This window comes from Crassostrea angulata, chromosome 7 (assembly GCF_025612915.1).
Source record: "Crassostrea angulata isolate pt1a10 chromosome 7, ASM2561291v2, whole genome shotgun sequence".
NCBI lineage: Eukaryota > Metazoa > Mollusca > Bivalvia > Ostreida > Ostreidae > Magallana > Magallana angulata.
In genome coordinates, this window is record NC_069117.1 from 11,426,164 (window position 1) to 11,447,018 (window position 20,855).

The 20,855-nt window shown below is 34.5% G+C and overlaps 2 protein-coding genes across 3 annotated transcripts in view; one reads left to right on the top strand and one right to left on the bottom strand.

Annotated features, from left to right (window-relative positions):
• Positions 1–1,709, bottom strand: part of LOC128192468 (uncharacterized) — a 29,188-nt gene extending 27,479 nt beyond the window's left edge. The window contains exons 1-2 of the mRNA XM_052865157.1: positions 1,468–1,709; positions 468–672 (exon numbers count right to left, since the gene is read on the bottom strand). Coding sequence (XP_052721117.1) covers positions 468–672; positions 1,468–1,574 — 312 coding nt within the window. The 5' untranslated portion in view covers positions 1,575–1,709. The remainder of the gene's footprint in view (positions 1–467; positions 673–1,467) is intronic.
• An 8,129-nt stretch (positions 1,710–9,838) lies between these two features.
• On the top strand, positions 9,839–20,451 carry LOC128155706 (serine/threonine-protein kinase PLK4-like). Of its 2 annotated transcripts, XM_052817552.1 has the most exons (17): positions 9,839–10,035; positions 13,737–13,832; positions 13,941–14,036; positions 14,147–14,261; positions 14,421–14,533; positions 14,731–14,819; positions 15,090–15,322; positions 15,436–15,494; positions 15,621–15,892; positions 16,028–16,736; positions 16,854–17,098; positions 17,209–17,324; positions 17,609–17,662; positions 18,331–18,680; positions 18,775–19,044; positions 19,180–19,286; positions 19,410–20,451. In XM_052817552.1, exons 1-17 carry the CDS (start codon positions 10,000–10,002, stop codon positions 19,531–19,533), a joined length of 3,084 nt encoding a protein of 1,027 aa, XP_052673512.1. In that variant the 5' UTR covers positions 9,839–9,999; the 3' UTR covers positions 19,534–20,451. The 2 variants fall into 2 exon arrangements, with proteins under 2 accessions (XP_052673512.1, XP_052673513.1); XM_052817553.1 differs by lacking the exon at positions 17,609–17,662 and having other exon boundaries at positions 9,840–10,035.
• The last annotated feature ends 404 nt before the right edge of the window (positions 20,452–20,855 follow it).

Below are 20,855 nucleotides of genomic sequence, written 5' to 3' on the forward strand. Positions count from 1 at the left end.
AAAAATTGCTATGACCATTCAGCCAATTGATGTCTTTCTAAGAATTTTCTTGGAACAAGTAAAACTGACTTTAATTTTCTTCCTCTTTCTCTTCTAACTCAAATAACTAACTAGCTTTTCTCCATGTACCCAGTTTAAAAGACACAAAACAATTACCTGTCTATAGATATTAATTTCTGGTAAGTTTTGGTGACCAAAATGGTAAAAAAAAATATTCACTGATCTTGAACATAGAAGTTGTTAACAAGTAAAGTATTTTGGTGCCTATTCATAAGATTTCAGGCAGACTTTTTTGCATTGATTTCCTTATTTACTTGAAAGCTCTTCACCCAAGGATGCTTTATTTTTTGCTCAGATATTTTGAGAAATAATGTGAAAATTTAAACACATAATGTCAACAACTTCAAATACCAACCACAGCTTGATCAAAAAAGCCTTAGTTATCTAAAAAAGTGGATATTACTAACCTGCAGCAGAATGCCTCCTGAAGGACTTGGTGCAACTGTGTAGGGTTTGGGATAATCTGTGAGCTCTTTCTGCACAAGAGGATCATCGAATTGCCTTCCGATAAATCTCTTGAAACACGAGAATGTATTTTTCAAATTTGTGATGCACTGATTTTTAGCAGATACTCCAATGGCTCTTGTCTTCTCGCTCATAGACACATATGCTCTACAAAAATAAAAAGTTTATTGAAGTTTTGAGTATTATATACATTAAACAACCATTTCAATAGATTAGTATACACATAATAACTTTCAGAACGTTTGCTACTCAAACCTTTTTTCCATATAATTCAGAACTATGAATATAAGAAATTTGCTGGATTTTGTAACAAAATATAATGACCAGACCGGTTTGATTGAAGGTACCAGTTAGCTTAGTTGATGGAACACCTGACTAGAAATTCAAGGGGCTCGGGTTCATATCTTGGTCTGTTCTGTCATTATTTCTACCCTCCATAATTACATTTGGTGCCATGACCAAACTCTGCAACTGACAGTTTAATAACTCCTGCTAGGGGAAAGACCCTGGGATGTTGATCTTTGGGGGCGAAGATCATTAAGGGAAGGAATGGGGTGGTTTGACGGCTAGTCAGTGCTGAGAGATCAGTTGGCGGATTAAGACGGACCTGGTTCGAATCCAAGTCTAAAATCATTATTTCTCCCATTCCATTACACTATTGATATTTCCTAGAAGGCAACAACACTTCAAAGACATGGAACTACATGGACCTCTGAACTTAAAGCATTACAAATCACACAACGGTATCTACTTTAGTTTAATCAATATATATCTGTATATAAACGGCAAAATGTCTCTTTTATGATTTGTTAAATTGTTAGCATTTATGACTTCACTTATGATGCTAAAAGGTTGTGAATCACAGAAAACTATGTATTTTTTCATAATTGAATATGATGTCAACAACTTTAATAAAAATCCTGAAAAAATTGCTATACTCACGGTGTGCACCGATCGCTGTACTCGTTAGCGATGGTTTCTATTCCACCAGTTCTAGCTACCCCAATAAAGCAAGTGAGGCTTCCAACGTCTACCCCAACGACCGACATTTTTGCTCTTTCTGGTTACAAATTGATACAGCGTATAATGAAGTATGTACGATTTTCTAGAAAACACGTGAATTTTCAGTCGGCAAAACGCCTCAAAGAATCTGTAGGTTACTGTCCCGCAGAAAATTCGAGAATTTTCAAGGAAATGACGTAATATGGATAAAAATGATTTGATCGGAAATGCCCTATAGTATAAATAAAAATACTTATTCAACTATTTTCACGGATAGGCCTATATATTGGGCGAATCTCTGGTGTCTCATGCATCGGAAGTGTGTTACTTCCAACCAACTTTTTAGCTCGCCTGAGCCTAAATTTGCATAACGTTACACCGTGACGCTCCTTTTTCCTAATATTTCATCTTAGATCCGCTCACGAGGATCTAGAATATAACCTAAAACTTTTTATCACGTAAGGAACTGTAGCTCCCAGGGCTTTTTTTTAGACCGAGAGCTACAAACCTATTTAAACGTTGGTAATTCGAGATCATGCGGGATATAAAGGTTGGCGACATTGCAGAAAAAATACATAACCCGCTTTAGGATTATGTTTTTATTTGCAATGATCGCTACCTTCACAACCCGCACGAATCATCAAATAACTTTAATTGTTTATTTTTACATCTTTCTTTTAACAAATTAATAAATTGGTTGTAAAAAGTAAGTTAAATTAACTAAATTACTGTTAATTTACATCAGTACGTTAGATAATAAAAACGGCCAAATCATCTCCAATGGGAATTTGAGTTTGACATCATTGTAATTTTTTCTTGCAGTCCTTGATTTCTCTTGGGTCGCTTCAGCCTAATAGGTTTTGACCAATCGATAAACGGGTCGTGTATATTTCAGTCTGGCTGTTTCTAGAGACCTATATGAATTAAAATTTTAAGTTTCCGAAAGAAGTAGACTGAGGGAGTAATACTTGGTAGATGTAGACATATATCAATACAGTTTCTATATCAAATCAAATCAATGATTTCAACTATAAAATTATGTTAAATACTATTGTGATGAATGGAGTATAAAAGGTTTTAGCTGTATATAGCGCCCCAGCCCTTCCCGTAACAAATTAAACTTTCAATCATTGCCGTGGACGGAAGCTTTTGACCATTATTATCACTTTGATAATTTATGTAGGGCCCAATACTCAAACAAATAAATTTTATTATTTTTTTTTCTTTTAGTTTGGAGAGAGAAATAAATTTTGAAAATGAAAGCGATAGTAAATTGGGAGGGGTTTTTTTAAAAATAACGTATGTTTGTTTTTTTACTGTATTCTATGACATAAAGTATTCAGATTGTGATAATGCAAATATCATCAGGAATTGTTTGATTTCAAAATAAGTAGTTGAATAATATGCACGAGTTGATATCCAAATATCTATTTGTGGGGGGGGGGGGTATCAAAAATTATAGTTGATTTCTTTACTTTTATATCAAACATCGAATTCTTGATAACAAACAAAATCGATTTCTTGATACCAGAAAATCATTTTTCTATAATATCAAAAAATTATGGGCAGCGGAAAAAGCAAAAAATACATTTTTACAAAATCAACGATAAACTAAATTCAGTAATCTAAAATAATATTATCAATGACCATAAGTGCAAAACCAACAGTCTCTGCAAAATAAATTTACATAAAACCAACCAAAGATATCTAAATACAAATCAAACACAAAATGTAAAACCAACAGACATAAATGTAAAACGAACACACAAGCGGACGCATAAACGCCAGGTGGCGTTTTTGGGGAAGCAATATGCGTCATCGATTATTGGAATCCGCGATGGTTCGCACCTATTCTGTTTTGCCTTGAGATGTTTCGCACCTGCCTCGGAGCGAAACATCTCACTGTATTATAATGTAATGTAATGGAGTGTTTATGTAATTACAAATTAAATGTATATATAGTTAGCATAGATCTATTTTGGGGATCATTTAATTACATAAATTACCAGTATCTGCTTGAACTTTACATTACCCAACTGCATCCACTATTTAAGTACGATTTTTACCAGTCTTATTCTTATAGCAAAAGTAGGGTTTAATATTTTTTCCATACCCATATATTTATTATGATTTATAAAAAATTATAAATAATATTTTAATGACCTGTTTATACTCGTATATTTGTTTCAAATATTCATATTCGGATAAAAACATATGCATAATCAACTATCGTACAGTATTCTATAAAGGAAAAAGCGTCATTTAATTGTTATCCATAAACATGATGATGTACAAAAATCTGAATGAAACATTTTCAAAATGCTACACGACACATGTACATTGTAAACAAAAACAGGACACGAGCCTTTTTTACATGACAAATAATTGTCAGCCCTGTATCTTGCTTTTAACCTAATATAATCTAGTGTATGCAAATTTATGTTTCACAGCGATCTGTATACATGTATATTGTTGGCATGGACGCCGATACTGGCGTTGACCACATCGCCGACAACAATGACATTGTGGGTTGAGCTGATATCGATATGAAAGATGATGATAATAATATTGCGTTGCCGGTGCTGATGGCGTTGTTACCTGATGTGGTACAACAGTTCTAATAACTGTATAAACTATATCAAGCTTGCCAGTCTTAAATCAGTTGAAAGCTCAAAACGAACTACCCCAGTGTTTGTAGCTACAAATAACTGATTATAAACACACCCACTGCAGTCCAATGTAATGGCATATAACACAGGCACATAGCATCGTTTTTAAAGGGGACAGACTCATCCAAAAAATCTTGACAAGCAAAAAACAAACAAAAAACAAAAAAAGATTACTTTCCCAAATCCTGAAATTCCTAGTGGAGGGGGGGGGATACCTTTAGCTTCAATTTCACTGTTTATTTCCTTTATCTTCATTTCAATTTTTTACATGGCACCATAAAAGTGTGGGGGGGGGGGGGGGCAATTCCATGTCAATGCAATTTTTGGTATGTAAATTTAAGAAAAATCTTTGCTGCGCAAAAGAGTGGGGGCCAGCCCCCCCCTCAACCCTGCCCCCCCCCCCCCCACCCTGATGCTATGTGCCTGCACCAGTCTTAACTTATTTCTAAAATAAATATCCAATACATGCATATACCTGCAATTATGTTATAGAAGCTAGACATCCTTCGTTCAACAAAAAGCTTAATATACTTCATGCATCAAGAAGCTAGCCATACTTCATTCAACAAGAAGATAGATATACTAAATACAACTATTATCGGTATAACGAAGCTAGTTGTAAGCTATATACACCTCATACAACAAAACGCTTTCTACAATGCATACAACAAAAAGATTTTTATACTGTATACAAGAAGAAGCTAGCCCTACTTCATACAACAAGAAGCTTTATGCACTGCATACAACAAAAAGCTTTATATTCTGCATACGACAAGAATCTAGCTATACTTTTTATAACAAGCAGTTAGATACACTGCATACAACAAAAAAGCTTTATATACTGCAAAAAACAAGAAGCATTATATACTGCATTCAAGTAAAAGCTTTATATACTGCATACAACAAGAAGCTTTATATACTGCATAAAACAAGAAGTTATATACTGCATACAAGAAAATGCTTTATATACTGAATACAACAAGAAGCTTTATATACTACTGCATACAAGAGAAGGCTTTATATACTGTATACAACAAGAAGCTTTATATACTGCATACAATAAGAAGCTAGATATACTGCATAAAAAAAAAGCTTTACATACTGCATACAATAAGAAGGTAGACGTACTTCATGCATCAAGGAGCTAGCCATACTTCATACAACAAGAATCTAGACATACTTCATACACCAAGAAGCTAGATATACTACATACAACTAGTATCGGTATAATGAAGCTAGATATAAGCTAGATACACTTCATACAAAAAGAAACTTTATAAACTGCATACAAAAAGAAGCTTTATATACTGAATACAACAAGAAGCGTTGTATACTTCATCCACCAAGAAGCTATACATACTTCATACAACAAGAAGCTAAACATGCTTAATACAACAAGAAACTAGACATGCTTCATACACCAAGAAGGTAGACCTACTTCATACAACAAAAAGCTTTATATACTTCATACAACAAGAAGCTAGATATATTGCGTACATCAAAAAGTTGCCATACTTCATATAACAATAAGCTAGATTGTGACAAGGAGCATATAGCGGGTGCGACTGGTCAGCAGAGGATGCTCACTCCTCCTAGGCACCTGATGCTATCTCTGTCTTTTTAGAGGTCCGTGTTGCTCTGCTTTGAAATTGTATTTCGTTTTATAAATTTTTGAGATGGTTGACAGTTTGTTATTGTCATTTTTTATTCATATACTGCATGCAGCAATGAGCTATACTGCATACAACAAGAAACTAGACATACTTTATACAACAAGAAGCTAGATATACTGCATACAACAAGAAGCTAGATATACTGCATGCAACAAAAAGCTAGATATGCCGCATACAACTAGTATTGGTATAACGAAGCAAGATATATATACTGCTTTAAATACTACATCTACTAGTAAATGCAGATAGATATGCTGCATACAATGATGAGACGGTAATTATAATGAATTTCCATACAATCCCAAAGAAATTCCTTCTTTTTTTAAAAAAAGTGTCACATTCCATATCTACAAATATAAGCAAAGTAGAAGACATGTAAAAAAAAATTAATAAATAAACACAAAATTTAAAAAAATACACCCAAGAACGTTGCGATTTGTAACATTGCTGCATGGTATAGCTAAAGCTCTGTATAGGTTATCGCAGGAACAGCATCCATGATTACGTGATGATGAAAGTTGAGTTAGTCACATCTTTCACTGAGAACCAAAGTAAAATTAGGGAGCGTATGAAATATTCTCGATTGAGACATAAAACAACAATTAAATAGTATAAACCAATCAACAACTGAACAAATGTATTTTATATATTTTTTTTGGTAATGGCCCGCAACTACCATAAATGGAATTCTTTAGACCGATCACTGGAGGCATTGAGGCGACGTCGGTTCATGTCGTAACTATCATCAATTGGGCTTTCCGTTCATAATGGTAAATTATTTCATCATGTATACAATCATGTACAAAAATGAATAATGTGTGTAACTATTAATTTCCAGAGACCAACAGATGATGATGACAACTACATTGACAACGGTGATGATGATGATGATGATGATGATGATGATGATAACAACGAAGAATTCAAGATGGAGACGCGATTAAAATGTTGATGACCAAGACGGAAAAAAGAGGGAACTGAATATAAAGATGCATGTAGTGTGGTAGAGATGGTGTCGATTAAGGCCGGATGGATTGCATTTAATAATTCATGTCTAACGGTATTAGACAGGGAGAGTCCAATATTCGAGGATAAGCTTTCATATTTTTTTTTCTTTTAGATTGGAGAGAGAGAAAAAAACCCACTCGTTTTGTTCCGTTTTGGTTTTGGTATAAAACAGCACCGAATCCTTGTAAACTTGCGTCAGTGTGTACCTCGAACGGTTGAGAGTAGTCTGGAAAACCCAGGATTGGCGGTGATGCTAAACAGTCTTTCAGTCTCTTAAAAGCTTCCTCTTCTGTGTTACCCCATTTCCATTTCTGTTGCGCTGATTGCTTCCCCTTCTTTTTGTCATTTGGTATTGGCATGAGCGCTGTTAATGGCTTGGCTATCTTGCTAAAATTTTTAATGAATCGACGATAATAGCCAATGATAATGATGGCTATACTCATTCTATTGTTGGTGGGGACGCCAATACTGGCGTTGACCACATCGCCGACAACGATGACATTGATGGTTGAGCTGATATGGAAGACGATGATGTTTATTGCGATAATGATGGCGATGCTGGTGTTGATGGCGTTATCTGATGGGGTACAACAGAGTCCTGATAACAATTTCAACTATAATAAGCTTTGCCAGTTTTGAATCAGTTCACAGCTCAAAAACAGACCAATGCAACAGTATTTTTTTATATTAGATTTTGAAGCTACAAAACTGATTCAAAAAGCACCTGTCAGTCCAATATAATGGCAACTGTCTTAACATATTTCTAGGAAATATATCACAGATACTAGATATACTGCATACATGATGTTTACCCAAGAGAGTTGAGACGAGTTTGCGCAGGAAACGAGTCTCTGCCCTCTTGGGTATCCATTATTTACAAAATGAAATGAATCATTTTTACAAGACCTTGGGCTTTGTAGGACGTAACTATTTCTTGCGTCAGTTTAAAATGACACTGGTTGAAGCGAAATATACACAGATTGCGTAGTCTAAGCTCAAAAGCAAGACAAATCTTGTTGATTTGAAAGATGGCTTATAATGAAATAAACAGGCCTACGTCACATTGCTCTTTGACACCAACCACCCAAAGTTCATGCTCTTGTAAAATGGTTCTATCTATTCTATGTATCAAGTACAACTAGTATCTGTATAACTTAGCTAAATTATATATTTACTGCTTTAGTATTAATAAATGTAGATATTTATGCTGCATACGTACAATGAGACGGTCTTTCTGATGAGTTTCCATTCCAAAGAATTTTTTTTATCAACAAAAGTGTCATATTCCATACCTACAAATTTAAGAAAAGTCGGAGAAATGTAAAAACAAACACAATAAATAAAATTAAAAAAAAATACATCCAAGACGTTGCGATATGTAATATTATATATTATACTTCCATGTTAAATACTGAAATCTGATTGGTTTAGACGCAGTTGGTAATCCGTTCTATTACCCTCAGCGTTAGCAACACACTTGGCAACGGGTAACACAACGAATTGTTACATGCGCGTAAATTATGCGCGTACGGTTCGCCGTAGAATTCACTTCATTTCTATATCAAAGAAGTAAAATTTTCTTTAAAAATAAGACATTCAGTATAATAAAATAAATAGTGCCTGTTTGGGAGGGTAACTGTTGAAATTGACACCTCTCGAAAACCATTGTCAACCTCCGCTTCGCGTCGGTTGACAATGGTTTTCTCGGGGTGTCAATTTCAACAGTTACCCTCCCAAACAGGCACTATTTATAAGCTGCATGGTATAGCTTAAGCTCTGTACAGTAAATATATCAATAACATAATATATATATATTTTTTTTTTTTGGGGGGGGGGGGGGGGGGGCTTTCAATTGATTCACAATGGTAAATAGTTTCATCTTGTATACACGTACAAAAATAAGTAAATTCTTAAATTCCAGACACCAAAAGAAGAAGAAGATGATGAGGATGAGGATGATGACGACGATATGGTTACGATGATGATGATGATGATGATGATGATGATGATGATGAGGATGATGACGACGACAACGATGATGTGGAAGATAGTGATGATGATGATGATAATAACAGCGAAGATGGAGACGATTAAAATGTTGATGACAAAGACGGAAAACAGAGGGGGGCTTTCTATGAAGGAATTACATGTAGTGTGGTGGTGATGTCGATTAAGAGGATTTTTTTAAAGCTAGGAATAATGATGTATAAGTCATTGATAGAATTAATCTTTGCTGCGAAAAGATAGATGATGACGGTGATAAGACAATGTGACGAGGATTGACATTATTAAGTGTGTTCGACGGGTGCCTCCCGCAGATATAAACATGTATTCCAAAATATATTCAAATCACTGCGTCAACTGTACGCTTCCTCCACTTCTGCTTGCGGTGCACCTTAATGTCTGTGCTCTCCTTGTGTGATGCCTTATGCATTTCAATTTCATGTTTCACAAAACATGCAAGAGGCAATAGATCGCTAGCATTCTTTAATATGTATCGTTCTTTGCAGCGATTCTTAATGTGCACACAACGCAGCTCAGATTTGTTGAAAGCTTCAAAAGATCTGACATACAATTAAGAATAATTAGCATTCACTGTGATGTTTTGCCGAAAAACGTGTGTCTTGCGTTTTGGCAAAAATGAAAACAAAATGGATCTCGTAACACTATGTTACTTCATTGGTCGGATTATGGTTACTACGGTAAACCATAACGTTAGAATATTTTTTATAAAATATTGTCCGAATGTTGTTTCATACTTACGTTACATTTCCGGAAATATCCGTTTATCATTTTTCTACGAAAACGAGCTAAATATAAATTAAAACGTTATATAGAATTAAAACATAATTGATGTAAAGTATATTATTAATAATAAATGTATATATAAAAGAAAAGAATGTAGACTTGTATAATAAAATAATAAGATTTTTTTTATCTTCTGCTCCTTGCTTCTGATTTGGTGCGGACTTAATGTTTTCAAGTTGAAGCGCGTTCATGAACTATTTCAAATCAACAAACCGGGGCAAAATGTGAAACTTGGATCTATTTCATGAATGTGCTTATGAATGAACTAAAAGTAGGCGATCTGCTAAAGGGGACACTTAGGTGCCATACGAAGGATGGCTGATGCATTCAGCATGGGAGAAAGTATCGACGTAAGTAAAATATGAGGAATCACGCGTACAGACTCCGTGGTATCCAGCGTGTCTGGTCCTGTTACTGTTAGTGTTACTCCGATCATTTATCAGAACGTTACAACAATTCTTTCATGATATTTTACATAAGTGTGTAGTAGTTATGTGATATTCACATGTGTTGAAGTTTGATATAGTACTTTTCCCAAAGGTCCCAATAACACTGTTATAACACCCCCCCCCCCCCCCCCCATGAAATGTCAACACCAATGTATGATTGTTATATCAGCCTCGCTGCGCTCTCGCAACCCTATTTGGTTATTTGGGCTTGCTCATTGAAGTCCATACTTCCCAAATGGAATACATAATCCAAAAGGGATTTATATATACACATAAAAGAGATTCCACTAAAATACCACTTATCAAGCATCGACTTTCAGTAAACAAATTTTTCTCTATGACCATTATCGAAAAATCAAGTTTAGCCCCCCACATGGTAGATAATGAGCCCACAAATGATTTTTCTTAGTTCTGGCTGGTTCTGTAGCTCCTGGTCTGAAAAGTTCAGATGGGTGACTTATATGAGGGAGTAGCACTACTATGAGCTACAGTTTTGTACATATTAAAAAGTTGCATTATACAGCACACAAAAAGTGCCCTATTTGGGGACTGATTAACCTTATTTCCACACAAATTCTGTGGAAAAAATTAGTACCATTTTAACAAGAGCTTGGACTTTGGGTAGTTGTGTCAATCGGCATTGTGACGTAGGCGTGTCTTTTTCATTGTAGGCCACTCAGTCATGGCAATTTGAAATCAACAAGATTTGTCTGGCTTTTGAGCGAAGACTACACAATCGGTGTAAATTTTGCTTAAAACTAGCATCATTTTAACTTGATTGATGCAAAAAATAGATAGTTACATCCTACTGAAAGTCCAAGGCCTTGTTAAAATGATTCTAAACTCCTCGAGCAATTTACTGATATTGTCACTTAACTTGCCTCAGACTTTCTATTAAATATGCTAACCGACCTCAGAAATTAGTATGTTAAATTCATGTGAAGATCTAGAGTCACATTTACATGTAAACAACTTGCACCACTTCTGATCACTTCATAGGACTGGTGATGGTATTTAAAAGAATATCATAAGAAAGTCAAGTGACGATATCTGTAGTATAATTGTCCAGGGAATTTTTCAGAATCAAATATTTGTACAGAATTTGTGTAAAAATAACTTAATCTAGCGCAATTTTTTTTCTTCGTAAATTGCAACCTTTTAACATATAAGGAACCGTAGCTCCCAAGTTGTTCATCTGAATTATTTCAGACCAGAAGCTACAGACCAGCAGCTATCTCAATTTATGAAAATCATTCCTGTTTTATATATAGATCGGCTCCTTCACACTTTCATCATAGAAATATCACACCATATATATTCTTTCTCATGCATTCATGTTGACAACTGCATGCTTTAATAACTATCATTATCTTCATCTTCATATTAAAAAGTTCAGTTTTAAATACCTATTAGTGGATTTATATGTAGATGAGAAAAGTTCAATGAGTTGACCCATTGTTAATGTTGATATAAGCATATAATGCAAGACCCATTGAAGGCTGCTCTTAGGTTTAAGACAATGCTGTTTGAGAGAAAGTTCTTTAGCCAAAACTTTTTGAATTCAATCATTCAACAGAGGTCGAGTCATGCAATCTTCACTTAAACCTCTGTATACTTGATGTATGAAATGTGATGTCATAATTGTAGGCTGAGCATTCGATGTAAATTAGTTTAATTTTGGCTAAACGTTATGCTTTGGGTAGGCCATTTTTCTAAATAAATGTTTTATATACTTCAATGATCAAAATTTTAATTTCCATGGGTATCAAGGAATGGCATTTATATTAGTAGATGCCTCATGCATACACATATATAATGGGTGAGGAGGGTAATTTATACTCTATAAACTGAAAAAAGCATCAACAGTTTCAACCCAGTTTATATGATTATAAATGTAGTTTCAAGAGAGCTATTGAATTTATTTCTTATTGTTTAATATTCTGCCAAGAAGTAAAAAATTAAGGCAATTTGACCTTTGAAATGACATAAAACTGTGTGATTTTATTGTTACTTATGTTGATCTAATATATTATCTAAAATAGGTTTTTAAACCAATCAAATACTAGTAGCTCATTTCAAAACCCAAATTAAATTCTTGGAAGAAAGATATTTTAAATATTTGAAATTGCACAAATATTAAATACTTTTAGTTGTAGATATGTGGAAATTTGAATTCAACATACATGTATATCACACTTGTATTGTTTTGAAATACAAACATAAACCAAAAGTCTTTAAGCTTTTTACTGATTGTTCTCTCCTTTTTCCCTTTGCATTTAAAGCTTTGTTGTTGTTATACATTTGACATAAGAAGCACATTCAAGATATTCTTTTGTGATCTTAAAGTATTTGGAACAGGTATCTATGTAAGGTAGATTTGTGGGGAGATTTTCTAATGTAAGTGACCACAGATATATGTAAAACTAGAAATGGAAATAATAAACATTAAACCCCTAAACCAGATGTCTTAAATCATCAAATCCTTAGTATTTAAAACAACATAAGTACCAGTTATTTTATACATGAACAAAATGTGACAAAGGGGTTTTGTTGGGTAACATACATTGCGTGATGTTTTAAGGGACCAAATCCATCTTAATTTTGTATGAATATCTCTTTTTTTGAGACTGACATTTGTGACTATTATTTTTAATTTTGAAATTTCATAAACTTATTCACAAAATTAATGAGCAGCTGCAGGCATTTTATCTCAGTTTTACATTGTTAGGTTGAGAAATCCCTACATATGTTTGATTCAAATGAAAAAATAGAGGTATGATGATGTGTCATTCCCTGTAGTGTTGTTGTGGGCTACAATTATTTATCATGTCCACTGTTGACATAAAGCATACACATATTAATTAACAATCACCTTGGTTATGTGTTACTTAATGGTTGCATATATTGTTTTTAAAAGTCATTAATTAACTGATTGGTTCAATGAATTGAGGATTATAAGTATATAATTAACTTTGTTGTTTACTAATTTTGACACATTGCAATTAAGTGATTATTGCTACTGATTGGTTCAAGCACTGACTTGGAATGGGCACATTCACTTAATCCTCTCACAGCAACAGGCAAAAACCTGTACACAGGGATTAGTGGATCAGATTATTTAGTCTCTATTGGGGGTGTATATCTATATATACAGGTCTTTAAATATTTTCAAACAGTTATGAATGTGTGGTCCTCCTAACTGTAAGGATGTGTCAGTTAACTGATACTACAGAACTTAGTCCTACTTCATCTTTGAAATGTCAAGCATTTACAGACTCTAAAGAAAATGACCCTTTTATATCAAAGGCTAATGGAGATATTGAGGTTAACATAATGCTTTTTTACTAGTTTTATAATATAGTTATTCAATTTGTGTCCTTCATCTACAAATTTATGTCTAAGTGTACAGTATTTTAACTCCCAAAGTATACTATTCAATAATTGTTTCTATCAAAATTTGTCTGTAGCACTTACAAAAATGTTATTTTGACAGAAATAACAAATTATTTCTATATTTAACAATATGGATTTAATATGCATTTTATTTTCTAACTTGCTGAAAGTGAAAACAAAGCATCATCATTTTATGTGCTTATTTGTAGGATTACCAAGTGCTTAACCTCCTTGGCAAGGGTGGTTTCGCATGTGTCTACAGAGCCCGCTCAAACAAAACTGGGATGGAAGTGGCCATCAAAATGGTATTTATTATTGCACATAAAATGATATTTTAGCCTAGCATAGAACACCAATATTTTTGTTGATATTTATGATAGTTTGTTATGGTGTTGTTTTTTTTCTTATTTCAGATTGACAAAAAGTTAATGAAAGCACATGGAATGGTAGCTCGGGTTAGGAAAGAAGTAGAAATTCACTCCAGATTAAAACATCCTTCTATATTAGAGGTATTTGTTTCCTCTTTCGCTGGAAAGTTGATACAATTTTAATTGTCAATATATGTATATATATGTCTCTATAAACTGTGGATTAATGATCAATAATCTTTGCATCTTAGCTGTTCAACTACTTTGAGGACAATAACTATGTGTACTTGGTGCTAGAAATCTGCATGAACGGAGAACTCAACCGATACCTGAAGGCAAACTGCAAGGTTCTTACAGAGGATGAAGGTAAGCAGCGAGGCATTGTTAATGTGATACTGCCTGATACAGGGCCGGTATAAATCAAATGGAACCATCAGAGATAATCAATATTTGAGGTTAAGTTTACTTTGGCGAGGGGATTTGTATTATTTTCCATCAATTAATTGGCAATCTGGTTTTTTTTAGCTCAACATTTCATGAGACAGATTGTGGAAGGAATGCTCTATCTTCACTCACATGGTATTCTGCACAGAGACCTGACTTTGGCCAACCTTCTACTGACTAGAAATATGAATGTGGTTAGTTTTCTTTTTCTCCTATTATCAGTCATTGACAATAATACATACATGTGTAATCTGCAGTTGATGATTACTTTTAATAATCTGCTTGTACATTTGTATGTCAGAAAGGAGTAAATATAAGTATTCAAAGGTGTGATGCTTTTCTTTGATAAAATTTTAGAACCTTTAATGAATGGTTTTTACTTTATATTCAGAAAATTGCTGATTTTGGATTGGCTACCCAGCTAACAGTTCCAGATGAGAAACACTTCACCATGTGTGGAACTCCTAATTACATCTCTCCGTATGTAATTAATAAAATATACAATGAATATTAAAGTTCTTTGATATTTCCTAAGGGAGGAAATAAAGAAAGAATGAATGAATGAATGAAGTGTAAAATTCATATAATTTTTGTCAACATGCAAAGACTTGAATATTTTTACTGTTGTTTCTTTAATTAAGTAATTAAGGGAGCAGACAAATGCATAGCAACATCAATGGAAAAGTTTTTCCAATTATGTAATTAGTGCACAGCAGTTAATTAATCCAATTATTGATTTTTTTTCAACAGGGAAATAGCTATGAGATCAGCCCATGGTCTAGAGGCAGATGTTTGGTCCCTTGGTTGCATGCTGTACACATTCTTAGTAGGCAAGCCCCCATTTGATACGGAGGCTGTCAAAAGCACACTGAACAGAGTCATTCATGCTGACTTTGACTTACCAAGTCACCTGTCAGAAGATGCCAAAAATCTGATTCAGTCCTTGCTAAAGAAGAATCCCAAAGAGAGGCTCTCTCTGCCTGGTATGATATCTGTATGATTTGATTTGAGTATTGATCATCCATTTACATGTAGGTCTGAATTATGATTTAAAAAACTGTTAACATTTTGAAGGATGAATTTATTTATCTTTCAGATATTTTAAGGCACCCTTTCATGACCTATGATAAAGAGGCATATAGGAAAGTTTCGAAGGTTTGTATACATTTGGTTTCTCTCTCTCTCTTACAGCACAATCTTGCATGCATACTAAGAAAAAATAAAGTATATAAAAGCCTTCTGTAATAGAGAAGGAAATAAACTTTCTGTTTTATTTTGCAGAATTTGGGTGATACATCAATTGATAGTGGACGATACACCATGGCAACCTTGACAACTTCTACCTCCTCAAAGATGACCAACAACCTCAAGCCCCGCCCCTTCCAAGCATTTCCTTTAGAGTCCAACATAGCTGAAGATGCGGAGAGAATTTTCCAAAGTAAGAAACAGAGTTCTGAAGAGAGTGAAGTTGCCAACATCTTCAACCAAAGAGTTCCAACCAGCTCAGCCATTTCCAGGCATCCACCATCACCTCCAGTCCGATTAAGGGACAGGTAAATTTATAATAAATCCTCCCTATATCACATCACATTGATAAGAAATCAACAGTGGATTTGAATTTACATCTGAATATATGATTTTGTTTTGAGTCTGAAACTTTACAATTAATGTTGAAATTTGTCTTGCAGTGAAAGAGTCACAGAGAGACAACAGTTTCTGAGGAGCAATAGCCAAGACAAGAGTAGAAGTATGGAGCATTATTCTGTGGAGCGCAGCTTGGAGGAAATCCATGGAGTCAAGCAGAACAACAGGCCTGCCCCGCAGTTTGACCCTGCCAAATACCAGGACAATCGCTCCAACACCCCGAGCAACTCCTCAGGGTGGTCCTGTAGTTTATCCCTTCACAGCAACGATCCCAAGAATGTGGCTAGTCCTGCTGTCCATGGTTATAGTGACACCAGTAGTCATGGAGTCAGCAAACCGTCTGCCAGTGACCTGTCTTCCCAAAGTAGTGAATTTAGTCTTTATAACACAAAGAAGGTGCTAAACTTTGAAAGTGACAGCCTCCATGAGAAGTCCCGACATAAAGATGGCCAGGACTATGAGTCTTCTTCCTCGCACTGCAGCGCCAAGCACTCTTACTCCCAGCAGGGATATGTGGGTCAGTATGGAAGGAGCAAGTCCGTGGATGATTTCCTGGATAGTGATATTGACACTAATGCTAACTGCAATAGCAAGTCAGAACAGTTAAACAAGACTGAGGTGACCAGAAGTGTGAAAAGTTCCACTGCATCGTCATCTGAAGAAGGGAAAGGAAACAAAGGAATCGGCGACTCTGTTCAACCTCTCTCTGCAGTCAGGCTGTGTCCAATTCGCCAAAAGACAAGAAATGCTGTTGTAAGTTGAAGATATATACCTGTAGTTAATATTTAGCACTGTGTTGAACTATTTTGTCCAACTTTTATTTTTTATTTTTTTTTGAAAAAGAAATCTTATTTACCATTTATTTTCCAGGTCAACATTATGGAAAATGGGGAAGTTTGCCTGGAGTTTGTGAAACAGAAGCAGAAGGTTGAAAAGGTGATGGAGGTCTTTGTCATCTCCCCCGATGGTATGAGTGTAAAGATCTACCAGCCAAACCATGGCAAGGGGGAGCCCATCTCGGACCACCCTCTCCCACTCCCTGAGTCACCCACCAAACAGTTCACCTTCGATGAGCTCCCAGAGAAATACTGGAAAAAATACCAGTATGCTGCAAGGTTAGTCCTTTCTCTCTATTATCATATATTTCTAAATCATTTTAACCGTGTGTCTTACATGAAAATTAGAAATAGAACTTGAATTTGACATAAATACTTCTTTCTCTCAGGTTTGTGAAACTGGTCAGGTCCAAGACCCCTAAAGTAACCATTTACACTAGCAAAGCTAAGTGTATGTTGATGGAGAACTCACCAAACCATGACTTTGAAGCAGTATTCTATGATGGTAGGCACTTGTTTATCTCCTTGTTTCTTCTTTCCAAGATTTGTTGATTTTTCAAACTGCCTCAATAATACATGTACATGTAGTCAGAGTGAATAACTTTTATTATATTCAAGTCTCTTACATGCCATTTTTTCTGTCAGAGTGTATTTTTACCTATGTGACACTTTAATAAATGATGCCTTTTATGAATATACTTCAAAAACACACATTTTTGCCTAGTATTTAATATAAAAATGAATGTCTAAAATGACAAGGGAACTGATTTCTGTGAATTTTATAACAAGGCAATTTTCCTGGAGATGACCAAACTAATTTCTGTGATGATTGTTTCCCATGGAGTAAGTTTGTTGTGTAGCAGCTTCCTGTCACCTTTTTAAAGCACTCATACTACAACTTTAGCCTAATAACACCTTTTGCTGTGTATCTAAAAAATATTTATTTACTTGTAGTCAAAGGAAGTAATACGTGATAAAAACATTTCAGCTCATCTTTATCTCATCTAACTTTTATGAACTTCATTCTTCTTTGATGGATATTATTAATGATAATCTTATAAGTGAATCTAAAATCTAAAGATTATAATGAAGCTTTATTTTTATTTTTTTTGGCTTCCTTTTTTTAAAAGGTAGTTATTAAATGGGTATATACCCATTCATGTATCTATTTAGTGAAAGAATATCAGTAGATTTTTTAATGAAGCTTTGTTGTTTTTTGTCTTTTTTAAAAGATAGTTTATGGATAAATATAAGTATAATTAAGGCAAATTTAGTTTTGGAAGTAGCACCAGATTTTGTTTTTTCATTCCTCTTTATCTTTGTAAGAGACAATGTACATTTTGTTATCTTAATGTTGCAATTTGTGCTGCAATTTGAATTTTGCTGAGACTTTTCAGTGTTGTGAGCATTTTTTTTTTCATTCTAATATTTGTGCATTTGTTGCAAAAAATATGCTAAATACACATAAGAAATGATTGCAATGGTTGAAACAAATTTTATTTGCATTACAGGTGCTAAATTCACAATGAACTCCACAAACATTCGAATCATAGAGAAGACAGGGACATCGCTGGTGTTGGAGTCTGAGGACACGCGACAGCGACTGGCTGAGGAGACACAGCACTTATTGGAGTACGTGAAGCAGTGCAGACAGCAGTGCCTTGAGCTGGAGTCTGTCATAGAGTCTGTTCAGCAGCGCTGTAGCACCAAGGGCCAGCAGTTTTTTCCAGTCATCGTGGGCCGACGCCCCAATGTCAACCTGAATGATTCCCAGCGGTCCCATTCCACCAGTGACCCTCCCAGTTCTCTGGGCATGGACAATGTCAGTACTCCCTCCTCTGGTTCTGGAAGACCCCCCACTGTAAGTTTCGGAAGAGTTTGCTTTCTTTTCTTTTTCCTCTTAAATTAGATGATGTCCATAGGTTTATACATTGTTGTTTTGATTGTTGTTTTAGATGTCATCATTTGATGGAACTGTTGTCAGTACAGTGACAGAGTGTGTGGATCCCTCCTCTGCTTCAAGACTGACAGACGACTCTCATGACCAGACACTGAGAGCCCAGCAGATCGCAGAGCGCCTCGGTAACATTAGTCCCACCTCAACTCTGCAGAGTGAGAGGTTGAACAATGTGAGTCCTACATCTAGTCATGGTAGCAGCACTCAGCTACGCAAGTCCACAGTGTTACGCAGTGTTTTTGTCAAAGACATTGGATGGGCATCACAGGTAAATTGATATTTCTTTGTGAAATTACATTTGTCTAGCTAGTGCCAGAAGATCAATTAGAAATATTTGAATTAGCTTACAGATAAGTTACCATACATGTACATGTATAATCAAAATTGTTCTGTTCATTTTCAGCTGTCTAATGGAGAAATATGGGTAAAATTTGATGATGGAACCCAAATAGGAGTAAAGCCAACCACTACCACAGTTAAATATGTGGATCTTCAAGGAAAACTTTTTAGGTATGAATTTGGCATTTCTTAAGTTCTTTGAAAATCACATTATTCTTCATTGTTATCTAATACATTATCTCTATGTAATATATAATTTCAGTAAAAATTAAAATATGTTTTTCTTGTTGGCAGATTTCAAAGAACTGACATTCTTCCAGAAGCAGTCAAACTTAGACTGGGGAAAGTCCCTGTGGTGCTAGAGACCCTCATGCAGGAGGCCCCTCCCACCTCCACCCCCTCCAGCACCTACCACTGAGGAAACACACGCAGTGAAGCAAAAATCTCAACCATGTTTATCTGTGATAGTGCCATAATGAATCCATTACTCATTTTTTCTTAGTGCTGTGATAACCTGTAGGCAGCTGATGTTGTTCTGTGTAGAAGTGTTTCATGGATCTGATCGGGTGTTGACAATTACCTAAATATGAAATCTGTACAGAGTTATACCATATGTAGATATCAGATTAAAAGTACAGTTTTACCAATAGATTGTACATGACATAGATGTATATAGTCTAGATTTTAGATAAGAAAGTCTCAGCTTCAGAGAAATTACTGCTGTTATAGTTTATGTTTCTAGTTTAGTGCTATTGGCTATGGTAGGATGTCTTGTTTGTGCTATATTTTACAATGAGGTTCATAAATTATCAGAAAGATATTTATTTTAATGACGGTAGAATTGTGTTCATTCTTTTGTGTGTCTTTTTTTAATATCAAGTTTGTTTTTTCTTACACAACGAAAAACAGCATTGCAATTTCTGTTTACACATTGTTATTTTTACAAAATTTTATTTTGCACAGATTTTTTTATCCCACTTTGAGAGTTTTAAGTCATTACGCACATGCAAAAATACACAGCTCCTATGTTGATTCACTTTACACAGGTAATGAAATGAGATTTTATTTCAAAAGATACAATTATCAAAACCGAAACAGATAGAGTAAAAAGAATTGATTTTATATTTTAACTGATATGATTCAATTTTTTAAAGTCTTTTTTTTATTAATTATTTGCATTTTGATATTAGTTTTATTTGTGGGTAATTAGTGACATTGAATATTAGTATTTATTGTTGAGTACCATAGCCAATTTCATGCTTATATTGTTAATTATTTAACTAGTCTTCATATATATTATAGTTATATGATATAAATAAAGAATTAAAAATCTTTACTGGTGTCTTGTGCATTTCAATTTGAAAAATACATGTACATTGTATTATGATAGCCATTCATACAGTCAATCCTTGTTTTCCCTGTCTTGGTGTGACAGAGAAAAATCTTGAGATATTCAAGGATTCAATATAAGAGTTGAAAAGACCTTAGTTGGGACTTTCAACTTTTATACTTGTATTATATTATTCTTAGTATTTGAAATGTTGTTGGAAATATTAAAGTATAACTGTATATAAGAAAATTGAATTTTATGAGTGCAAGAACATAATATTGTGAAATTGAAATTGGAAAGGCTCTTAAATTCTTCATCATCCTTTGACAGTAATTAACCTTTGCTCACATTCAGACATGGAGAAATGAGAGTTGTTTGCACGTGATAGTTATTTTGACCTTTTGTGATAT